Genomic DNA, 17,854 nt, shown 5'->3' on the forward strand with positions numbered 1-17,854 from the left:
ATTAAGTATGACACAATCTGTATATGAAACCATAGAGGCAATAGTGCTTTCCTGTCCCTGCAGCCACACTTTGCAGTTTAAGCTTTTTATCAGCACATTACCCCAGCGTGCATGGAATAAATGGCCTTAATTGTGCTGGGCATTTTAAGTGTGAGGAAGAATTGTCAGAACAAAAGGAGCTCTTTGCTGGTTTTTATTTTGTTTTAAAAATACCTTAAGCAAATGACAGGGGCTCAGCTGTATAACTGTGCTATGCTTTGGGAAGGTTTGAAGTGTCCCCCATCCCCCAAATGTAATTAAATGTATTCTTAGGATGTCTGCTTTCAGAGATTCTGATGGCTGGTGGGATACTGGCAGGACCTGAAGGCCTGTCAATCATCACAGAGAAGTCCTTTCTCTGCACTCTAGTGCCCAATTGTAATGCTGAGGAGACTGTCACCCTCTGGATTTGACCCTAACTCTTGTCTCCTTTGAGTGCCCATTGGCTTTAGTCATCCCAAGATGAAATAATTACCTCATCAGTCCAACATATTGAAGTCCAGTGTGAACATGAGGTAAAGCCTCTCTTTACACAGAAATAAAACATTCATAAAAATAAAAATCATCCATCATAGCAGAAAGAGCACTGAATCAGGAGTCAGGACATCTAACTTACTGTCCTGTTCCTACCTCCACTTAGGTCCTCCAGTAGACCTCTGGTCTGGTCACATATCCTGCCCCCAACCTCCAATTTCTTCTCTGTAAAGCCAGAGTTGGATCAAGCCTCTCTAGGGTATCTGTCAACTCTGCAAGTTCTGAGAGCAGGTACTTATCAGTTTCATCAATAATCTTGAAATTTCCTCAAGCTGGATCTCCTCTTTTGGATTTATCCATTGCTGTCTTGTCCATTCTCGATGAGGTAGAGATGATCTTCCTTTTCCTGTTCACTGCCCCAGATACCCCTGTTTCAGTCATTATTTTAATTTTATGGATCTGTCTTTTCTTTGTTCCTTTTTATTTTCCTAAATCACCAAAACCTCACAAGGAAATCTTGCACATTAAAGATCTCATAACCCTACTGGTCAGCATCTCTTTGGTTGCAGACACTCTGCGTGGAGGTAGAATAGGGTCCATTTCCACCCCAGCCTGCCATTCACAGGCCCAGTCTGTAGCCACAGCCTCTTCTTGATGGCTCACAGGGCTTTTCTAGTCTTTTCAGTGAGTTTTAATTTGGCCGAGCAAGGCACAGCTCAAGGTATACTCTGTATGAGAATCTAGAATGTTCACACAGTGAGCCGAGAAGGGAAGCCCTACTTGGGGGGGAGCCTGAATACAAGGGGAATCTTTCATTATTCATCCTCACTAGTAATTAGAGGGCACTATTGAATAGAGATAATTGGATCATGTCACAAAAATTAAGATAAAAGACCATAGGCACTTTACCCTCTTCCTTCCACTCCTGGTTGAGCATTTCCTTCCCACTCCTTGGTTTCCATTTGAATTGTGTTCAGCAGTGCTAGGGCTCAGCACACTGGAATTGTCTTAAAAAACTTAAGTGGCCCTGTGTGTGTGTGTGTGTTAAACTTCCCCAAATATGCTCACCATGTGTTCGGAAGATAGGTTTTCTGAATTCCTTCTAAACGAAAATATAAACTAGGGATCAAATAGGTTTGGTTTTTTTTTTTTTTTTTTGCTGCTGCTGAGACAGGTCTAAGAAAACCTAAAGAAGAAGAGTTTCTGAACCTTTTCATCCCAGTGCATGGAGGGGAAGAGGAGGAAGGGGGTGAAGTTCATTTCACCCTTGTTAGCAGTTTCAGACCTTGGAACTGTAACCTGTATCAATGTGGAGTTCTGAAAGGATGTGAGAATAAATGGAGCAACATAACAACAAGCTGTCCTTGAGGGCCCTGAGGCTTTGAGGAGGGCCTCTTCCAATGTCAGCCAGGGGGAGAGCAGCTTTTATTCCTAGACATTGTATGATTTCATTAAAAGCAGCATGGAGAGGATGGACTGTTAGTTAGCTGCCCAGAGAAATCAGTACCAAGTATAAATGCAGAATTCACTTTAGGCAACACTGCTTCACCAGGGTGAAGATAAAACAAGAAGGTCAAATACTTTGTGCTTCATCTTTTGCCTTTAACTTGTCTTTTACTAATGCTCATAGACCTTTAAAGTGGCTTTTCATGTTGAGATTTGATTTGAATTTTAAGGGAAGATTTAAATTTCTGAATTCATCTGTGGGAGTTTGAAACTGTTTCAAAAGGTGATCAACAAATGATAGTGGTGAAAAGACATTTGAAAAACATTTCTTTATACACAGACCTACAATTGTGTTTCCTTAAAGTAAGCAGACAACATTCAAACATTAAAAACAAGCAAACAAAATACTTATCTGTGGAGTAGCAAAGAAACACACATACATATATCATCAGCTTAATGGACATGAGTGTGCAAAGTCTCACTTATTAAAAATCCGGCAATATGGGTGTAGTTCTTACATGGGTACCCCACCCCTCTGAGGGCTCACCTTTAGTCTAGGTGATAGTATTCTTCAGTCTAGCAAATAATCAATACATTTGTTCCACCTTGAAGTTGTTGGTAAAGCAGTGGTGCAAGAAGATACAAATGAACTCAAGGTGGAAAATTATAAGATGTTCAAGTTGCCAAAACTTGGGGATATACAGACTTGGTTTCCTAACATAAGAGTAAGAGGTTGTGGGGGAGATGGTCTAAATAAAAATATCTCATTGGCATTAGTGTTTTTACTTAGCAAGCCAACCCATAAATCTGGTAGAAAAATGCAGCTTCTAAATGTACTCACTTTCCTGCCATGTAGTCACTTTGGAGAAAAGAATTGAGCTCAGCAGTGTTAAGGCTTTATGGGACACAGACACCGGTGCCAGAATTTTTTTCTAAACCTGATTGTTTCTCCAGGAGGAATGTAGACTAGTCGGAAGCCATGGCCTAAAAGTGAGACCTTATTTTCAGGGTGTGTAACTGGGTTCAGAGGAGCCAAGCTTGTCCGGGCTCATCTTTGTGGGGTGGAGCTGGGTTACTTGGGCACACCGTGGGATGGGCATGACTTAGCTCTGCCTTCGATTGTTTTTATCAGTCCAATCAGGATTTATTAAGCACATGGGTAAATGCAGAGCAAGTTTAGTTTGTGACAGTCCTGCCTTTAGACAGTTTAAATTGGAGCGAAAGAATATAAAGATAAAGAAAGTATTAATTTTTAGTCAAAGGAAGTGGTGTAAAGTAAAAAACTGTATCCTCGTTTCCCAAAGTGGAGCTCTGACCTTTTGGGGCCCCTTGCCTGGCATAATGTACTTATATATACGGTACTGTTTGTGTGTGTATGTGTGTGTGTGTGTGTGTGTGTGTGTGCTTTGCAGAAAATATTTGAAGAGATAGTGAGATGTTATTTTTTTCTGCATTTTAAGATGATAGACGATTTTGTCCCTTCCCATTTGTTCTTCTCTTGTCTGAAGTTTCCCTAATGAACAAATATATTACCCAGACATTGCTTGTAAAATAACACAAGTTTAATCAAAGCAGAATTGTATAGCTATTTTCTGATTGTCCCAGGTTCATCCTTCCCCTTTTCTACCCTGCTTTCTGCCCTGCCAGGATCAATTACATGCACCACATTGATGAGCACATTTAACCTATGTTTTCTCATTGCATTTGTGCCACTGACCATGGGACACTACAGCAGGTTCCAGAGAGAAAGGAAAAGGTACCCAAGCTTGTGCTCTCCCAGCTCCCTCCTTCAGTTGCCTCCTTGAGCTATATGTCACAGCTCCGGCCAGGTGGCCTCTCCACACAGCTCTCTCCCCGACCTGGCCCTGCCTGCCAGTCTGTCTCCTGAGTCCTCTCCCTTCTCATGTCTGTTGGCCTCTGAGGCTAGCAGCACCCTGCTGACACTGGGCCCAGGGTACTGCACCGTGACTGCTGCTTGCTTGCACCGTGCCCATACCTCTGCAAATAGTTCCATTATTAACCACTCATCTACTGCCCCAATTCGAGTGTCTTTTTTCCTACTGGAGCCCCAAGTGATCTAGTAGTCAACTTCTCTCATGAAGGTTGTATGTTTATCTGTCTTAAAGTCTGCACAGACTAAAGCATTAAAGTCTTTCTCTTTGATTGGAATTTCTCCAACATTGTGAAACAGGTGTCTGTCTGATGGTAAATTGGTGCGAAATGAGAATTTAAAAGTTAAGGAATCTGAAAGCTTCAAAAGGCAAGTAATTGTATAGGAAAATGAATTCATGACTTTCAAAGAAGTGTTTCAAAAACGTGGGACCCAAGAGAGAAAACATAAATGAGATCCTTGATTTAAAAAAAAAAGTGAGCCATTGTTTTTTTTGGGTGTATTTTTCTTTTCTCAAACTCTTGTTTTAAGAATCAGAAATGAGGGCCTCCCCGGTGGCGCAGCGGTTGAGCACTGGGCTACAAAGCTGCCTGCAGCCTCTGCAGCGCCAGTTCGATCCCCGGCCACCGGCGAGGGTCCTACATGGCTTGCAGACCTCTCCTGCCACCCGCTGCTCCCCTCAGCAGTGTACTTCGGTCCTTCTGCCTGCTCTGCTCCCCGCTCTGGCTCTGGTGAATTCTCTCACCCTCCCGCGCTTCTGACTGTACCCAGTGCTTGTATAAATAAATAAATCTTTAAAAAAAAAAAAGAATCAGAAATGATTTGATGGTCTTGGATTGGGATAAGTGAGGGAGAAATAGATGTTATGAATGGGAAAATATGGGTTAAGGAGAGTAGAAATGGAATCAAGGAGAAATGAATTCAAGCAAGCAAAGTTGTAATTTAACAGTCGCCAGGCCGCATGGGGTGGTAACATTTGAGCAAGCACTTGGGACAGGTGTGGGAAGAGATGGGAGGGTAATAGGAAGAAGTCTTCAGGTCTGGGAGCAGCTAGTGCCCAGGTTCCCATGTGTTAGCAGAATATCCAGGAAGATAGTATGAGTCTGGGAGAGAATAAATAAGGTAAATAAGGAGTAATAGGAACTGCGGTGGCAGAGGTAATAAGCGATATCATATATGTTTGGGGGTGTACCTTGTATGCACTGTAATCATAGAAACTATCTCATCCATCCTTATTTCACTTTTCTGGACTCCTAAAGATCCAGCAAGCCCAATTTACTTCTAAAAGAATAATTTAAAATTTGTTCTTAATACACAGAATTTCTAGAGGCTTCTTCAGGGACTGTCATGTATACTTGTGGCTGCCACACCTATGCTACATGACAGGTGCTGTTTGATGTGCTACAATCAAGAGAAACATGTTAGTTCTTTATATTTGGATTTTATTGAATAAAATCTCCAATTGTTTCTGTTACATCTACAATTTGTTTTTTGCTCTAAGACATAACAAATACTGGGAGGTATGATTCAGTTTGTTTGGAAGCTATGATGACTTAAGGGTACTTGTGCTCCATTAAAACTGCCACTTCCCAGGATAGAAATGTGCTGCTTAATTAATATCGATCATTAGGACAGCATAGCAGTCACTTCTGTTTGTGAAGCACTAAACAATTTACACAGCAGGCCTTTCAGAGAGAGTGGCCTGACTGGTTCCACCAGAAGTGAAATGAAGAGCAAGTGATCCCATTCTCTATTGTTCAAGGAGGAAGTGTATCTTGTAGCACTTTTTCCTTCCCACTGAAGATCACATTTCTATTTTATGTTAAGAGCATAATGTTGCCAAATATGCAGGAATGCATATTCCCAACCAATGCTCCAGGCAGGGGAGTTTTCAACTTCATTTTAGTGGGCAGCCCTACCCTCCAGCAATTTTGGCCTGGAAGGAAGAGCTGAGGAAGGGGGACTTGGGAAAGAGAAAGGCAGAGGAGAGTTTCTTCTCAGATTTATAGTATATCATTAGCAGCTTTCAAGAGAGTGCTACGTTTGTATTTCTGTTCATTAAGTATTTGATTCCCTTTGAAATGCTGAAGAAATAGACCTTCAGCAACCTGTGTGGTAGATTTACACAGGCTTTTGTTTTTAGTAGTTTTACATTTTCTGGCAAGGAAAAGAGAGAAATTAGTTTAGTAATTCTAGAATGGGCCATTTGCCTCTTGCATAGCTAAACAAGGTGCTCAGTGCCCCTTCATGATATGAAAGACCCTTTCCATCTCACACAAAAGTGTGAGCCTGGTACTGTTATGGGTGCTACCCACTGACCTTTCCCATACCTGCCTTGGGACCCCTGTCCTTCCTTGTTTGTTAACACTTTGTTTAGACTTTTTCTGTCAAATTTCAGTTCCTTAGGAAGGCCTGTCTGGCCTCGTGGCAACTACAGACTCTGGTTTGTGTTGACCAACCACCTGGCACTTTGAAGAGACTGTTGAGCTGTGTTCTGGCCTCTGTGTGTCAATGTGACTTAAGAGGACTCGAATCAGCGCTGTTATCTCTTTCCATCTCAGGCTTAAGATGAGCATGTGCCCAACTTAAACAGGAGGAAATTGTATATCGATTGCTCTTTATCCCCATACCATCACCTCAGAAACAATAATTCACTTATCTATTCAATCAGTGGTTGTTTAGTTCCATGTCAGGTACCCGAGTAGGCTCATGCCCTGCAAGTAACACAAGTGACAGCTACACATAGTGAAATGTGCTAGGAAGGAGAAGATGGAGGGGAGTGGCTGAGGTAATAAATGATGAAGGGAGAGATCTTTAGTGAAGCTGGGGACAATGAAAAGGTGATTTTTTTTAAAGGTTTATTTATTTATACAAGAGCTGGGATACAGGTCAGAGGCGCGGGAGGGTGAGAGAATTCACCAGAGACAGAGCGGGGAGCAGAACAGGCAGACGGACCGAAAACACTGCCGAGGGGAGCAGCGGATGAGACAAGAGAGAGCTGCTGCACCATGTGAGTCTCTCCCTGGCCGGCTGGGAATCGAACCCACACTGCAGAGGCCCACGGACAGCCTCACAGAGCTGTGCCACCGGGGAGGCCCTGAAAAGGTGATGTTTAAGATGAACTTCCCATGGTGAAAAGAAGGCAGTCTTTCCAAGAATAGGGAGGTGTTGGAGGGGAAAACAGCTAGCTAGTTGGATAATTATTAAATCTCTTTTCAAGCCATAACTTATCTTACCTTTAGAGGTTTCAAGAAGCAAGGATGTACTATATTTTGTACCTGAGCAAAAACCGCACATTTATTGCCAGAGGATGGGATTTAGCAAGGTAGAGTAGAAAAGAGGGAATTTCAGGCCTGGGGAATGCGAAGGTGAGAATTTGAACTCCATAGCTGTGTAGCGAGCAGAGAAGTGAGAGTAGTATGGAGGATTTGGATTGGGGACAGGGGTAGATGGTGCTAGAAACATAGGACCTTGAAAGCGAGGCTAAACATGGGCTTTGGAATGGCAATTAATGAGGGGCTCTGGGAGTTTTTAGAGTTGAGAAGTAGCATTAGGGAAAGTTCTGATTTATACCGGTGAATTGGACGATGCGTTCCAGAGTGTTCTCGAAGAGATCCAAGGGGATTGACAGCCAGCAGAAGAGTAGGAAGCTATTGTGTGGTCAAGATAAATGTGACAAGGCTCTGAGTTAGTGGGAGAGCAGAGAAAGACAGATGTGGAGTCCTTACTTAGATAAAATCAATAGCCGAAGAGGTTAAGCAAGACCGTGTGCTCAGTGGCAGAGCTACTATGAAAACACAGACCTGCTGACTAGCCCTTTGCCCTTCAGGGTTAGTCTAATCAGCTCCCAGGACCTGCCTCCCTCTCTTTCTGTTGTGTAAAGGTGTTTTTCAGATTAATTTTTTTTATCCCCTACTTTCCCTAAATGTCCATGTCCCCTCTATGTTGTTGGCCTTCTAAGAGTGCTTTTTCTTTTTTCTCTCTCCCAGCATTAGTTATGCTTACTAAATAGTCAGTCATTGAACATCTGTATGGCAGGGTTAGTTTTAAGCCCTCGGGACAAGGATATGAAATAAGGCCCTGTCTCTGTGGTTAAAGTAGCCCACAGCTAGAGAGGAAGACTGGCCTTAGAAATTAGTAACTACTCAGTGTATTCTAGGATATTTGAAAGAAGCATGTATGGTTAAGGGGGACATCGAAGTGGTTAATTGATTATAGCTCGTGAAGAATTGGTGCTTTCATTGGTGATAATCTTGGTAACAGGAACGGCAGTTATAATAATGGCTACTTACATTAATTGGACATTTAATGTGTCAAATGTCTCGTGAAGCTCTGTATTTATATCACCTAATATGATCTTTATAAAAAATCTTACAAGGCAGGGTTGCTCCTATTTAACAAATGAGAAAAGTGAAGCAAAGGAAAGCTGTAAACTTGGTCAGGATCACACATCATTTATTCGCTGAACAATTGAATTTATTGTATATCAATGACATGCATGTCACAGAGCAGACGCAGCATATTCTCAAATGAACATAGTCCCTGCCCCGAGTTAGCTGGAGGAAGCACTTATGGAAATAAACCCATTTCCCTAACAGAGATGTGGCAAGTGTGGTGGGTGCGCAGAGCAGAGAGAACTAGCTGGCCAGAGGAGGGGGAAGGCTCTCTGCAGGGAGGCAACATTGGAGTTGGATCTTAACAGTGAATTAATTGACGGTCAAGAGGAAATATGTGCAAAGGTGCAGGAGAGACATGAAATGTGTGGAAGACTGAGAAACATCATAGTCTGTGTGTGTGAGGGCTAGGGAGGTTAGGGAGGACAGATGCCAGGAGGTGACGTGGGAGAGACTGAGGGGACAGACTGTAAAGTGCTCAAGTGTGGGAGGTAACTGATGGCCACACAGGTGTTTAAGTAGGTTGGTGGCATGATGAAATGTACAGCTTTCTGGAAGAAGATTTCTGAGAAATGAGGGACCTCACCTGGAAGCAGTGGAAGCTGTATCATTTTCAGTGGTGTTAGGTTAGTTTCTAACTTCCAGGATATCTGTGGGTCATCAACCGCATACACATGCTCAGCTGTAATTCTAGTAACCTGAATGAAGTGGAGGCATTTCCTCCTTTTCACCCATGTGATTATATTTAACAGGAGCAACCAAGACAATTAAGTGAGAGATGAGAGCCCAGACATGGACTGGCCGAGGCATTGAGAATCTGAACCAGAAGGATTGGGATCTTTGAGAGACACCTAAAAACTGTTTCTCACAGTCAAGGGTGGCACCCGAGAAGACATTTATTGTCTTGTGCATTTTACTACAGTATTAAATGAATAGCAATAAAATGCTTACAGGAATGGTTTAAGGCTTCATTGCCTCAAACCCAGAATTAGAAAGGATGACAGAGGTCTGGGCTTGGAGGACAGAGTAGAATAGTCGGATGGATCTTGCACCTCTGAACCCTGTAGACTCTCCTAGACTCCCATTTAGGGGGGCTGTCTGCTTGCTGGAAACAGGTAAGAGCACATAGGTGGGCTACTGCCTTTCTATCCATTGCAAGGGAAGTTGCCTTGAAAGTTTAACTTGATTTAAACATCAAAGAAATGATCTTTTCAGGTTTTCCCTGAGTTTGGGACCTCTTGAAGAAGGTGAAATATATGCCATCAAAAAGTGAGTGACTGAGGGTTGCTTTTTTTTTTTTTTATTTTGTAGTTTGATACAAGTGTTGTTCAATACTTTTTGAACTACAGTTTTTCCTCCCTGATTCTAATCTACTCTGTTCATTGTAAACCAATTTAGATTGTTTTGCTGGTGCAGGTAATATGACCTTAAGATAAGGGTCACTATCAGTTACTATGAATGAATTCATGGGGTATTCCCAGACTTTTCTGGGTGTGAATATAGTAGTGAAGACATTGATCTGAACTAGTGTGGTGACAGATATGCTGAAATTCTCAGGATCACAAACATTAATAACTTATTTTAATGTTCTTGGAAATGTCATTTGGTATGCTTTATTTTTTTTTTTCCAAATCACTTTCCACTAAAAAATGCTTTCACAGTCTATAAAGGCAATGTTACTTGGTGATTAAGAGCCTGACTGAGACCAGACTGCCTGGATCTGAGCTCCTCCATTTATCTGCAATGTTACTTTGAGGAAGTCAATTTATCTATCTCTGCCTCAGTTTCCTCATCTGTAAAGTGGGGATAATAATCACACCTAGACTCATGATAAAGGTTAAATGAGTTTTCTGACATTGGATAGTGTAATAAAAGTGTTGGCTCTTACTATTTCTATTAATATCATTGGGAGTAGCCACACAGAATGAACTTTCCCTTCGTGGGCTTCATATATTGAACTTTACTAAAAGGAATGAAATACATATTTGCTCTTAGGCATTGTGCTCTTAGGTATCTGTCATCTCCTGTGTTCCTCACTACCATCCTGTTCATCAGATATTACTTCCTATTTAAAGATGAGAAAGGTTTGGTTCAGAGAACTTAAATAAGTCATCTTATTATTAACTTGAATAAGTTAAATAATATGCACCAGATGATATAGAGCTGAAGTGAACTTGAACCCAGGTCTGACTTATTCCATTGCTCATGTTTTCCTTCTGTACCATTATTCCTCTGTGTATTCTCCACGGATGAGTAGCAAACTCTGAAAAAGCACAACTTAAATGTGCCTACCAAGAATGGAATGCTTACAATGCCCTGTGCTCTTCTCTCCCATCCCTTTCTGCAGCAATTGCCAGTGATGGTTTCTTCTGTTGCATCCATCTTGTGCTGTGCACCTCAGCCAAGGAAATGCTGTAGAGAGGGAGGCAGTCTGTGTCACCTCTAACACCTCACTGTCCCCTCTGGTCAGGAGCATCCCACCCTCTTAGTAAAAGTCAAAATACCCGTACTCCAGTTCTCAAGAGCACCAGGAAGAAGAATCCTTCCTATACCTTTAGAGACCCTAGTGTCTTCCAGAAGGCTAGAACCTTTGTTATTTTGTGAATGACTCGGACATCGTTTGGATGCAGTTCATGGATGTTTACATCGGGGAAGTTCTAAAAGTCTTCCTAACTGCCCGGGCATCATTAAGATGCAGACAATTCCAAGATTGCACAACTCAACTTGTAAATGCATGTCAAGATGACCCTGGCTCTTTATAGAGAAACCCATAAACTCTCCACACCTTGGCAGTTGGATGGCATATAGATTTGAAGATAACATTTTGGGACCTTATGGGAATCAACATCATTTTACCTGTGTGCTATAGCCTTCACTTTCATTTGTGGCCCAATTCCCTTCATCCTTCATTACCACACCCTGAAATTATAGTTATTTATAAGAACAGGGATATATATTCAGATACATTGGGTTGTTTTCTGCATATTCTATTCCAAGCCCATGCATGCAGAAAGACAATTACCATTCTACCTCAAGCTCTCTGTGTATGCAATCAAGACTTATTATTCCCCTGGTTCTCATTCCATTCACACCCTGTATGTCTTAAAACAATGAATGGAGAGCAAAGTATGAGAGGACATGAAGGGAGGAAGAAATCCAAGGACACGTGGAGGAAACTGAACCAAAGAGTGAAAAATTTAGGGGAAAGCAGTTTTCCTGTGGTGCTTTCATCTTTGATGTCTGAGATATTTTACTTTTTGTAAGATCCATTTCTTGAATCATGATCCCTTGGGTCTGGCAGAAAGCTATAATTTTCAGAAGGCTCATTATGCAAAAGCTTAAGGTTAGAGAGAAAAACCAACATTTGTAGGCCCATGAATCAGAGTCTAAAAAGTCTGTTTGGATATTTAGTATCTCATAAAATGTAATATAGGAAGAGCTGGAAAAGATCATAGAGACTGGGTTATGTGGCTACAATGAGAGGCAGAGAGACTGGATTAGAAGAAACCTCTGAAATTCTAAGTCAGTAGAGTTTCAACAGTATCACACATTACTAATCATTTGGAAGCATTTGAGCCAAATTTGTAAACCTTGTATCATAAATGAGAGACTATTAGTAATAGGAGAGATCTTGGAGTTCATCAGGTGCCATCTCCTTCTTGGTGCAAGATCCTCTTGGTGACAGTCTTAAGAGATGACCGCTAGTCACTGCTGCTTAACTTTATTGCCAGGAAGTTCAGTACTATACCAGGCAGCTACTTTTGTCTTCAGGTGTCTCTACATATTGGTAAATTTATCCCAACGAAGGGTCAAATTTGCACCTTTAAAGCATCAGTGCAGAAGGAGTAAGGATGTCCAGAGGTGAATGCGATGGTATTAGTGATGGTGAGGAATTTTACTTTTTTTCTCATCTTAAAATCAGGCTAATGCCTATGTTGTAGGGTCATTGTGAGAGTGTGAGGTGTGGTTTGTAAAGTATCTCCCATAGTGACTGCTTCAAACTAGATACTCAAATTGTAATAATTATTGACTTTTATCATCATGATCCCATTGTTTGAAACTTTGCCTTTTGGAGCAACATAGACTATGTCTAATCCTGCAAATATTTGAAGGCAGTTAGCATGAGCCTCTAACTCTTCTCTTCTTCAGACTAAATATTCCCTGCTTCTTCTACTGTTCTTCTTGTGATGTGTTTTGGATACCTTCATTGCTTTCATTCCCTCCTATTTGTCAATTTCCCCCTTAAAATGTGGTGGCCAAATGTGGTCAGTCCAACGTGCTCTACAGTGGAATAATTACTTCCCTTGATCTGGATGTTGCACTTCTTCTACAACAAACCTAGATTTATGTTAGCATTTTTGGAGGCCAGATCACACAGTTGGCTCAAGTAAAACCTGATTCTACTCTCCAGAACATTAGCTATGCTTCCCAACATTGTGTCAACCGCAGATTTGACAAGCATGATTTTTACATCTTCATCCAAGCTGTTGATAAAAATGTTGAAAGGGGTCAAAGGCTGATCTTGGAGGAGCACCTCCAAGCCTCCCTGCGAACTGATGTCCCTCCACTAGTTGGTGACATTGTTTCACCAGCTCCAAATCTACCTACCTATCTTAGCAAAACTAACTTGGCAAGAGTCACGCTTTGTGTTTTTGAAATTGGATATTGAATTTATCAGGAGGTAAAATGTCATTCTCTTATCAATGAAGGCAGGTTTTGAAACCGTAATTGGGAAAATGTGAGCTCAGAAAATAATTTCATGTTTGAGTTACTATGTAATGCTTAAAGAAAAAAGTCATCTTCTCTTAACATGAAATGACAATGCTTGCCTACTTGTTTATTTTTTTAAAATGTTTTGAAATTACTCTGGATCTGGGAGGAATTTGCAGGTTTCATGTATGGGGGAGAAAAGGGGTTATTGAAGAAATAGAATATAACTTTAATGAAACTTTTCTGTCTCTGTTGGAGATCACAGAGGTGAAGAGATGTCTTAAAAGCGTTAGTGGGGGAGGGTGTGAGGTATAGATTAGATGGTATTTTTCAGTCTTTGTCATGATTTTCAGTGTAAATCCCTAAACTTTTTTTTTTTCGTAAGGGAGTGGGTTCTTATTTTCTTCATATAACGTGCTTTACTCTGAAGAATTCAAACCCATTTCTTTGTACTGCAGCATAAATCAGTTTTTCTTAGTTTTCATGGTGGAGATAACAAGTGGTTGTCACCATCATTTGAGCCAAAGTGTTCAGAGACTTGTAGCTCTCTACTTGGCATATTTCTCCAAGATCTCATTTAATATTTTCTTGAAGACTTTGCTTTCTAATCTTCATACCATTTGTTTGTGGCTACCTTCTTCTTCCTGATCCTCTCTATTTCTCTAGCCTATAATTTAACAAGTACCTCTACATGAAAAATTCTATTAATTGCGAGCATACCTTCAGATTTCAAGGTGAATGTACAAAAAGTTAGTACTTTTAACAATGATTCTGGAATAGAAGATACATTTTATCATATTGAATGGCTTAGAAATGTTATCTTATAGTTTATTCATTCACTCAGCATTTACTGAGCTCCTATTTTATGCCAGACCTTGACCTAGACACTGGAGATAGAGTAGGCATTAGAGTCAGACTAGGTCTCTTCTCTCACTGTGCAGAGGAAGTCCAGATAGGAATTAAATAATAAGAAGCAATTATAAACTTGTGAGAAGTGCTATGAAGGAGAGGGAGACAGTGCCCATCTTTGGGGAGGTCAAAGCAAGCTTCGTCACAAGATGCTTTATTTGGGATTTGAAGGTGGAGTCAGGGACAGAGCACTGGTAGCAGAAAACAATCTATTCCAAGGTGCTGCACTAAAATGGAACCTCATCAGCTATGAGAGCAGGAAGATTCCAGAAATGTAGAGTGAGTCACAGAATAAAAGTGAAGGTGGTATGAGGTGAACTGGGAGGTAGGAAATGTTCTTCATGGCATCATAAAAGATGCTGTTAGGATCTTTGAATCTTGGACCTTGAACCTCGGGCCACCACCCAGAAAACCTGGGGGACTGCAGGTAGCAATGTAGTAGGAGTTGTGTGTGCTGTGACCAGTTTTGCTTTTTTTTTTTTTTAAGATTTATTTGTTTATGCATACAAGAGCTGGGGTACAGGCCAGAGATGCAGGGGATGAGAGGATTCAAAAGAGACAGAATGGGGAACAGAACAGGCAGACTGACTGAAATACACTGCTGAGGGAAACAGTGGGCGAGACAGGAGAGGTCTGCTGCGCCATGTGGATTTCTCTCTGGCCTAGGATCGAACTTGTGCTGCAGAGGCTGCAGATTGCTTCATAGTGCGGTGCTTAACCCCTTACGCCACCAGGGAGGCCCCAGTTTTGCTTTTTGAAATGATCACTGTGACCATAGTATAGGAAAGAGGAGGAAGGGAGATGTTGATGGTTGGGTGCAGGTTAGTAGAAGGAGAGTTGGAAAGACAGAAAGAGATAAAAGAATGCGCAGGTTAAATTTGTAGTACTTGACGATTATATGTAGGAGTGATAGAAAGAAGGTAGGAAGGGTGACTCCAGAAGGTTTTGTACATTTGATATTCTTGTATGTGATTGCAAAGATTCTTATTTAAAAATTAAATTGTACAGCTTTGGTGGAATCATAAATTAGTCAAGCCGTTATGAAAAACTGTGTGGAGGTTTTTCAAAACACTACAAATGGATCTGTCACATGACTTAGCTATTCCAATGCTAGGAATCTACCTAAAGGACACAAAAACATTAGTTGAAAAGGAAACCTGTACTCCTTTATTTATTTCAGCAATATTTACAATAGCTGAGACATGGAAAAAAACCTAAATGTCCCAAAACAGACAAATGGATCAAGAAGATATGGTTTATATATACAATGGAATACTAGTCAGTGATCAAAATATATAAGTTCTTGCCATTTTTGGCAACAAGGATGGAGCTAGAAGGGTTGATGCTAAATGAAATAAATCATAAGGAAAAAGATAAATATCAGATGGTTTCACTTATATGTGTAATAAGAAAAACCAAACCAAGGGTCAAAGACAAACTTTGAAAACTGACTCTAGATATGAGGTATCCTTGAGGGGAAGAGGAGGACAGAGGTAGGGAAGAGAGAGGTAAAAACAGGGGTGGGGAAGAGCACAGGGGAATATGGTGATGGGCTGTGGGTGCTTTGGTGGTAGGAGAAATATGGGGAGCACACCTTAGGGGAGAAATCATGTATTGTCCAAAAATTAAATTAAAAAATCAATTAATAAACATAAAACAAATTAAATCATACAGTTTTATTGATAACTTTTGCTAGCACAGCAATGCAGAAAAAATTCTTAAAGGAAAGTCAGAAATCTTTTCTGTGCCTTGCATCTATTACTGATAAAATAGGTAGCTGTGAGAAATATGAAAAATTTTGTTATCTTTGAGGAGCCAGACAATTGAAAACATAATGCTTGTAAGTGTTAACTTCATCAGCCCTTATTAAGACCTGAGGAAAAAAGCTTGTTAAGGTTCACTTTCAAAAGAAATAACAGGATTAGGTTTATTTTCAGTTTGAGTCTCTAAATTCCTAGATCCTATAAAAAGAACTCAAGTATATACCTTTGCTGCTGCCCTAACACAAATCACCATTTCCTTTCATCTTTCTTTAACCAACACAGTATTTTCCCTCATCAGAAAGGCCTTCCAGTATATAGGAGGAGCCTTAGACCAGTGTATATGAGACTGTACAAGCCTTTGGGATCCCGCAGCTATACTCACAGTCTGAGCCAGGTGCCCAGTTTCCATCTGGTCTCCCGTCAAACTGTGTGGTCAGGATTTAGAAATCAGAAACCTGGGAAAGGTGCAATGTGATGGACACAACCACCCCGAATACCATATATGTTATCACCATCATGTAACACATAGTGTGGGAAATCCTGTTCTTTGCAGAAGAACTTCAAAGACCCACTTCTGGTTCTCCTGGGCAACATTTATTTTTTTCTTTGCTAACCCCAAAGCGCAGACAGATATATATTCTTTTTTCTAGTAAATTGCTAGTGATACTCCATTTATTTGTTTCCTTCCATCCTTAGCCCAATGTCCAACTGACCTCTCAAATTGCCCTACCCTACCAGACTGGAGAGCTGTACCTGACTGTTTATAAAGGCCCACTTACTTCCTGTCTTTGCCCTGCACTTTCTTTTTCTTTTCTAGGGTCTGAAATTCATTCTCACATTTCAGCCACATTGTGTGAACCAGCCCTGTTCTGCCTCAATATGATTCATCTCTTGTCCCGGTGATTTTCTTTTCTAGGAGAAAACAGCCTTTAAGTCAGTCTTATTTTGCACTTCTTACCTTACTTTTGAATGTTAGACGAAGAAACTTTCATTGAAGTCATCTGAAATAAATCATGATATTTGATCACTTAAGTGACACAGCTGGGTCATTTGTTTCTTCAGTAACTTATTTATGCAACATATGACAACTGAATACCTAGTATACACCACGTGCCGTGGGACAAAATTGTGAACACACTTTATATTCTAGAAGAACCAGCAATGAACAAGTCAAGGGACAAGCCATCATTGTTCTATATTCCATAAAATTGTCAGATGCTGATCTTTTGCAGTGCTTGGTCTCCTGTCTTTGGACCTCAGACACCCCACCATTTATCCCAGTTGTCCATCTTCATCCCCCAGGTTGTTTATCCCTTATGGCTTCATCCATGCTTCATTCCCCATGGTTCATCCCCTATGGCTGCTCAGATTATGATCTGGAAAAGTAGTCATTTCCTGAAAAAATACAGGTCGTTGGACACTCTTTTAGGACTGAAAAAGAAAAACAACCCAGTGTGTTTGTCATTCAAAGCAGGATTCACTATATCAAATATTGTGCACTTACCACAAAAATCATTTCCAGATGTAGTAGATATCACAGCAAGTCAGAAGAGATACTCGCTAAATGCCCCTTGTGTGAACTTCACATCAGGATGGCGACAGAATGCTTAGTGAACTTCAAGGTATTTACCACTTAGTGTGGATAGTTATTTTTCATCTCCCTGTTGCTGTAAGTTGTAACAAGATGAATGGACTCATGACTTGCCAGAGACCATCACTCCCTGTTTAGTTGACAGACTAGATTCTAATTTTGGCCTTTGAGAGCTTGAGAGTAGGAAAAAACACTGACTTTCTTCTGATCTTTCCTCTCTGTCTTCTTGGGCAGACTATCTCAATGCATAGCACAGTTGGTGGGGCCATGGCGGGGCCCGGAGCTCACCAGCTTGGCAGCACCCGGATGCCCAGCCATGACACCAGCGTGGTGATTCAGCAAGCCATGCCGTCACCCCAGTCCAGCTCTGTCATCACACAGGCGCCTTCTACCAACCGCCAGATCGGGTAAGAGACCTCCTCGGCTGCCTCTGGGTCCTGGCTGGAGCTCAGGGAATGTTCCGAACTTTCTTCATGTTTTGGTGCTCAGATTGTATGAGAGAGAAGTTGCTTTCCCTGGCTGGCACAATATTGCCTAGAGCTCAGAGTGATGCTTTCGATGGGAGAAAAAAGAGGGAGTATCAGTTTGGTGGGAACTGTAGGCTCTGAACTTTGTGAAGAAGAGCAAAGTTCCTTGT

At 41.2% G+C, this 17,854-nt stretch overlaps 1 protein-coding gene across 1 annotated transcript in view; it reads left to right on the forward strand.

Moving 5' to 3' along the window:
* The window catches only part of LOC119243806 (cyclic AMP-responsive element-binding protein 5-like), a 155,479-nt gene extending 137,830 nt beyond the window's left edge, over window positions 1–17,649 (forward strand). Inside the window, exon 5 of the mRNA XM_037509725.1 lies at window positions 17,452–17,649. Coding sequence (XP_037365622.1) covers window positions 17,452–17,628 — 177 coding nt within the window. The 3' untranslated portion in view covers window positions 17,629–17,649. The remainder of the gene's footprint in view (window positions 1–17,451) is intronic.
* The last annotated feature ends 205 nt before the right edge of the window (window positions 17,650–17,854 follow it).

The sequence above is a fragment of the Talpa occidentalis genome, unplaced genomic scaffold, assembly GCF_014898055.3.
Source record: "Talpa occidentalis isolate TD23 unplaced genomic scaffold, MPIMG_talOcc4v2.1, whole genome shotgun sequence".
Lineage (NCBI taxonomy): Eukaryota > Metazoa > Chordata > Mammalia > Eulipotyphla > Talpidae > Talpa > Talpa occidentalis.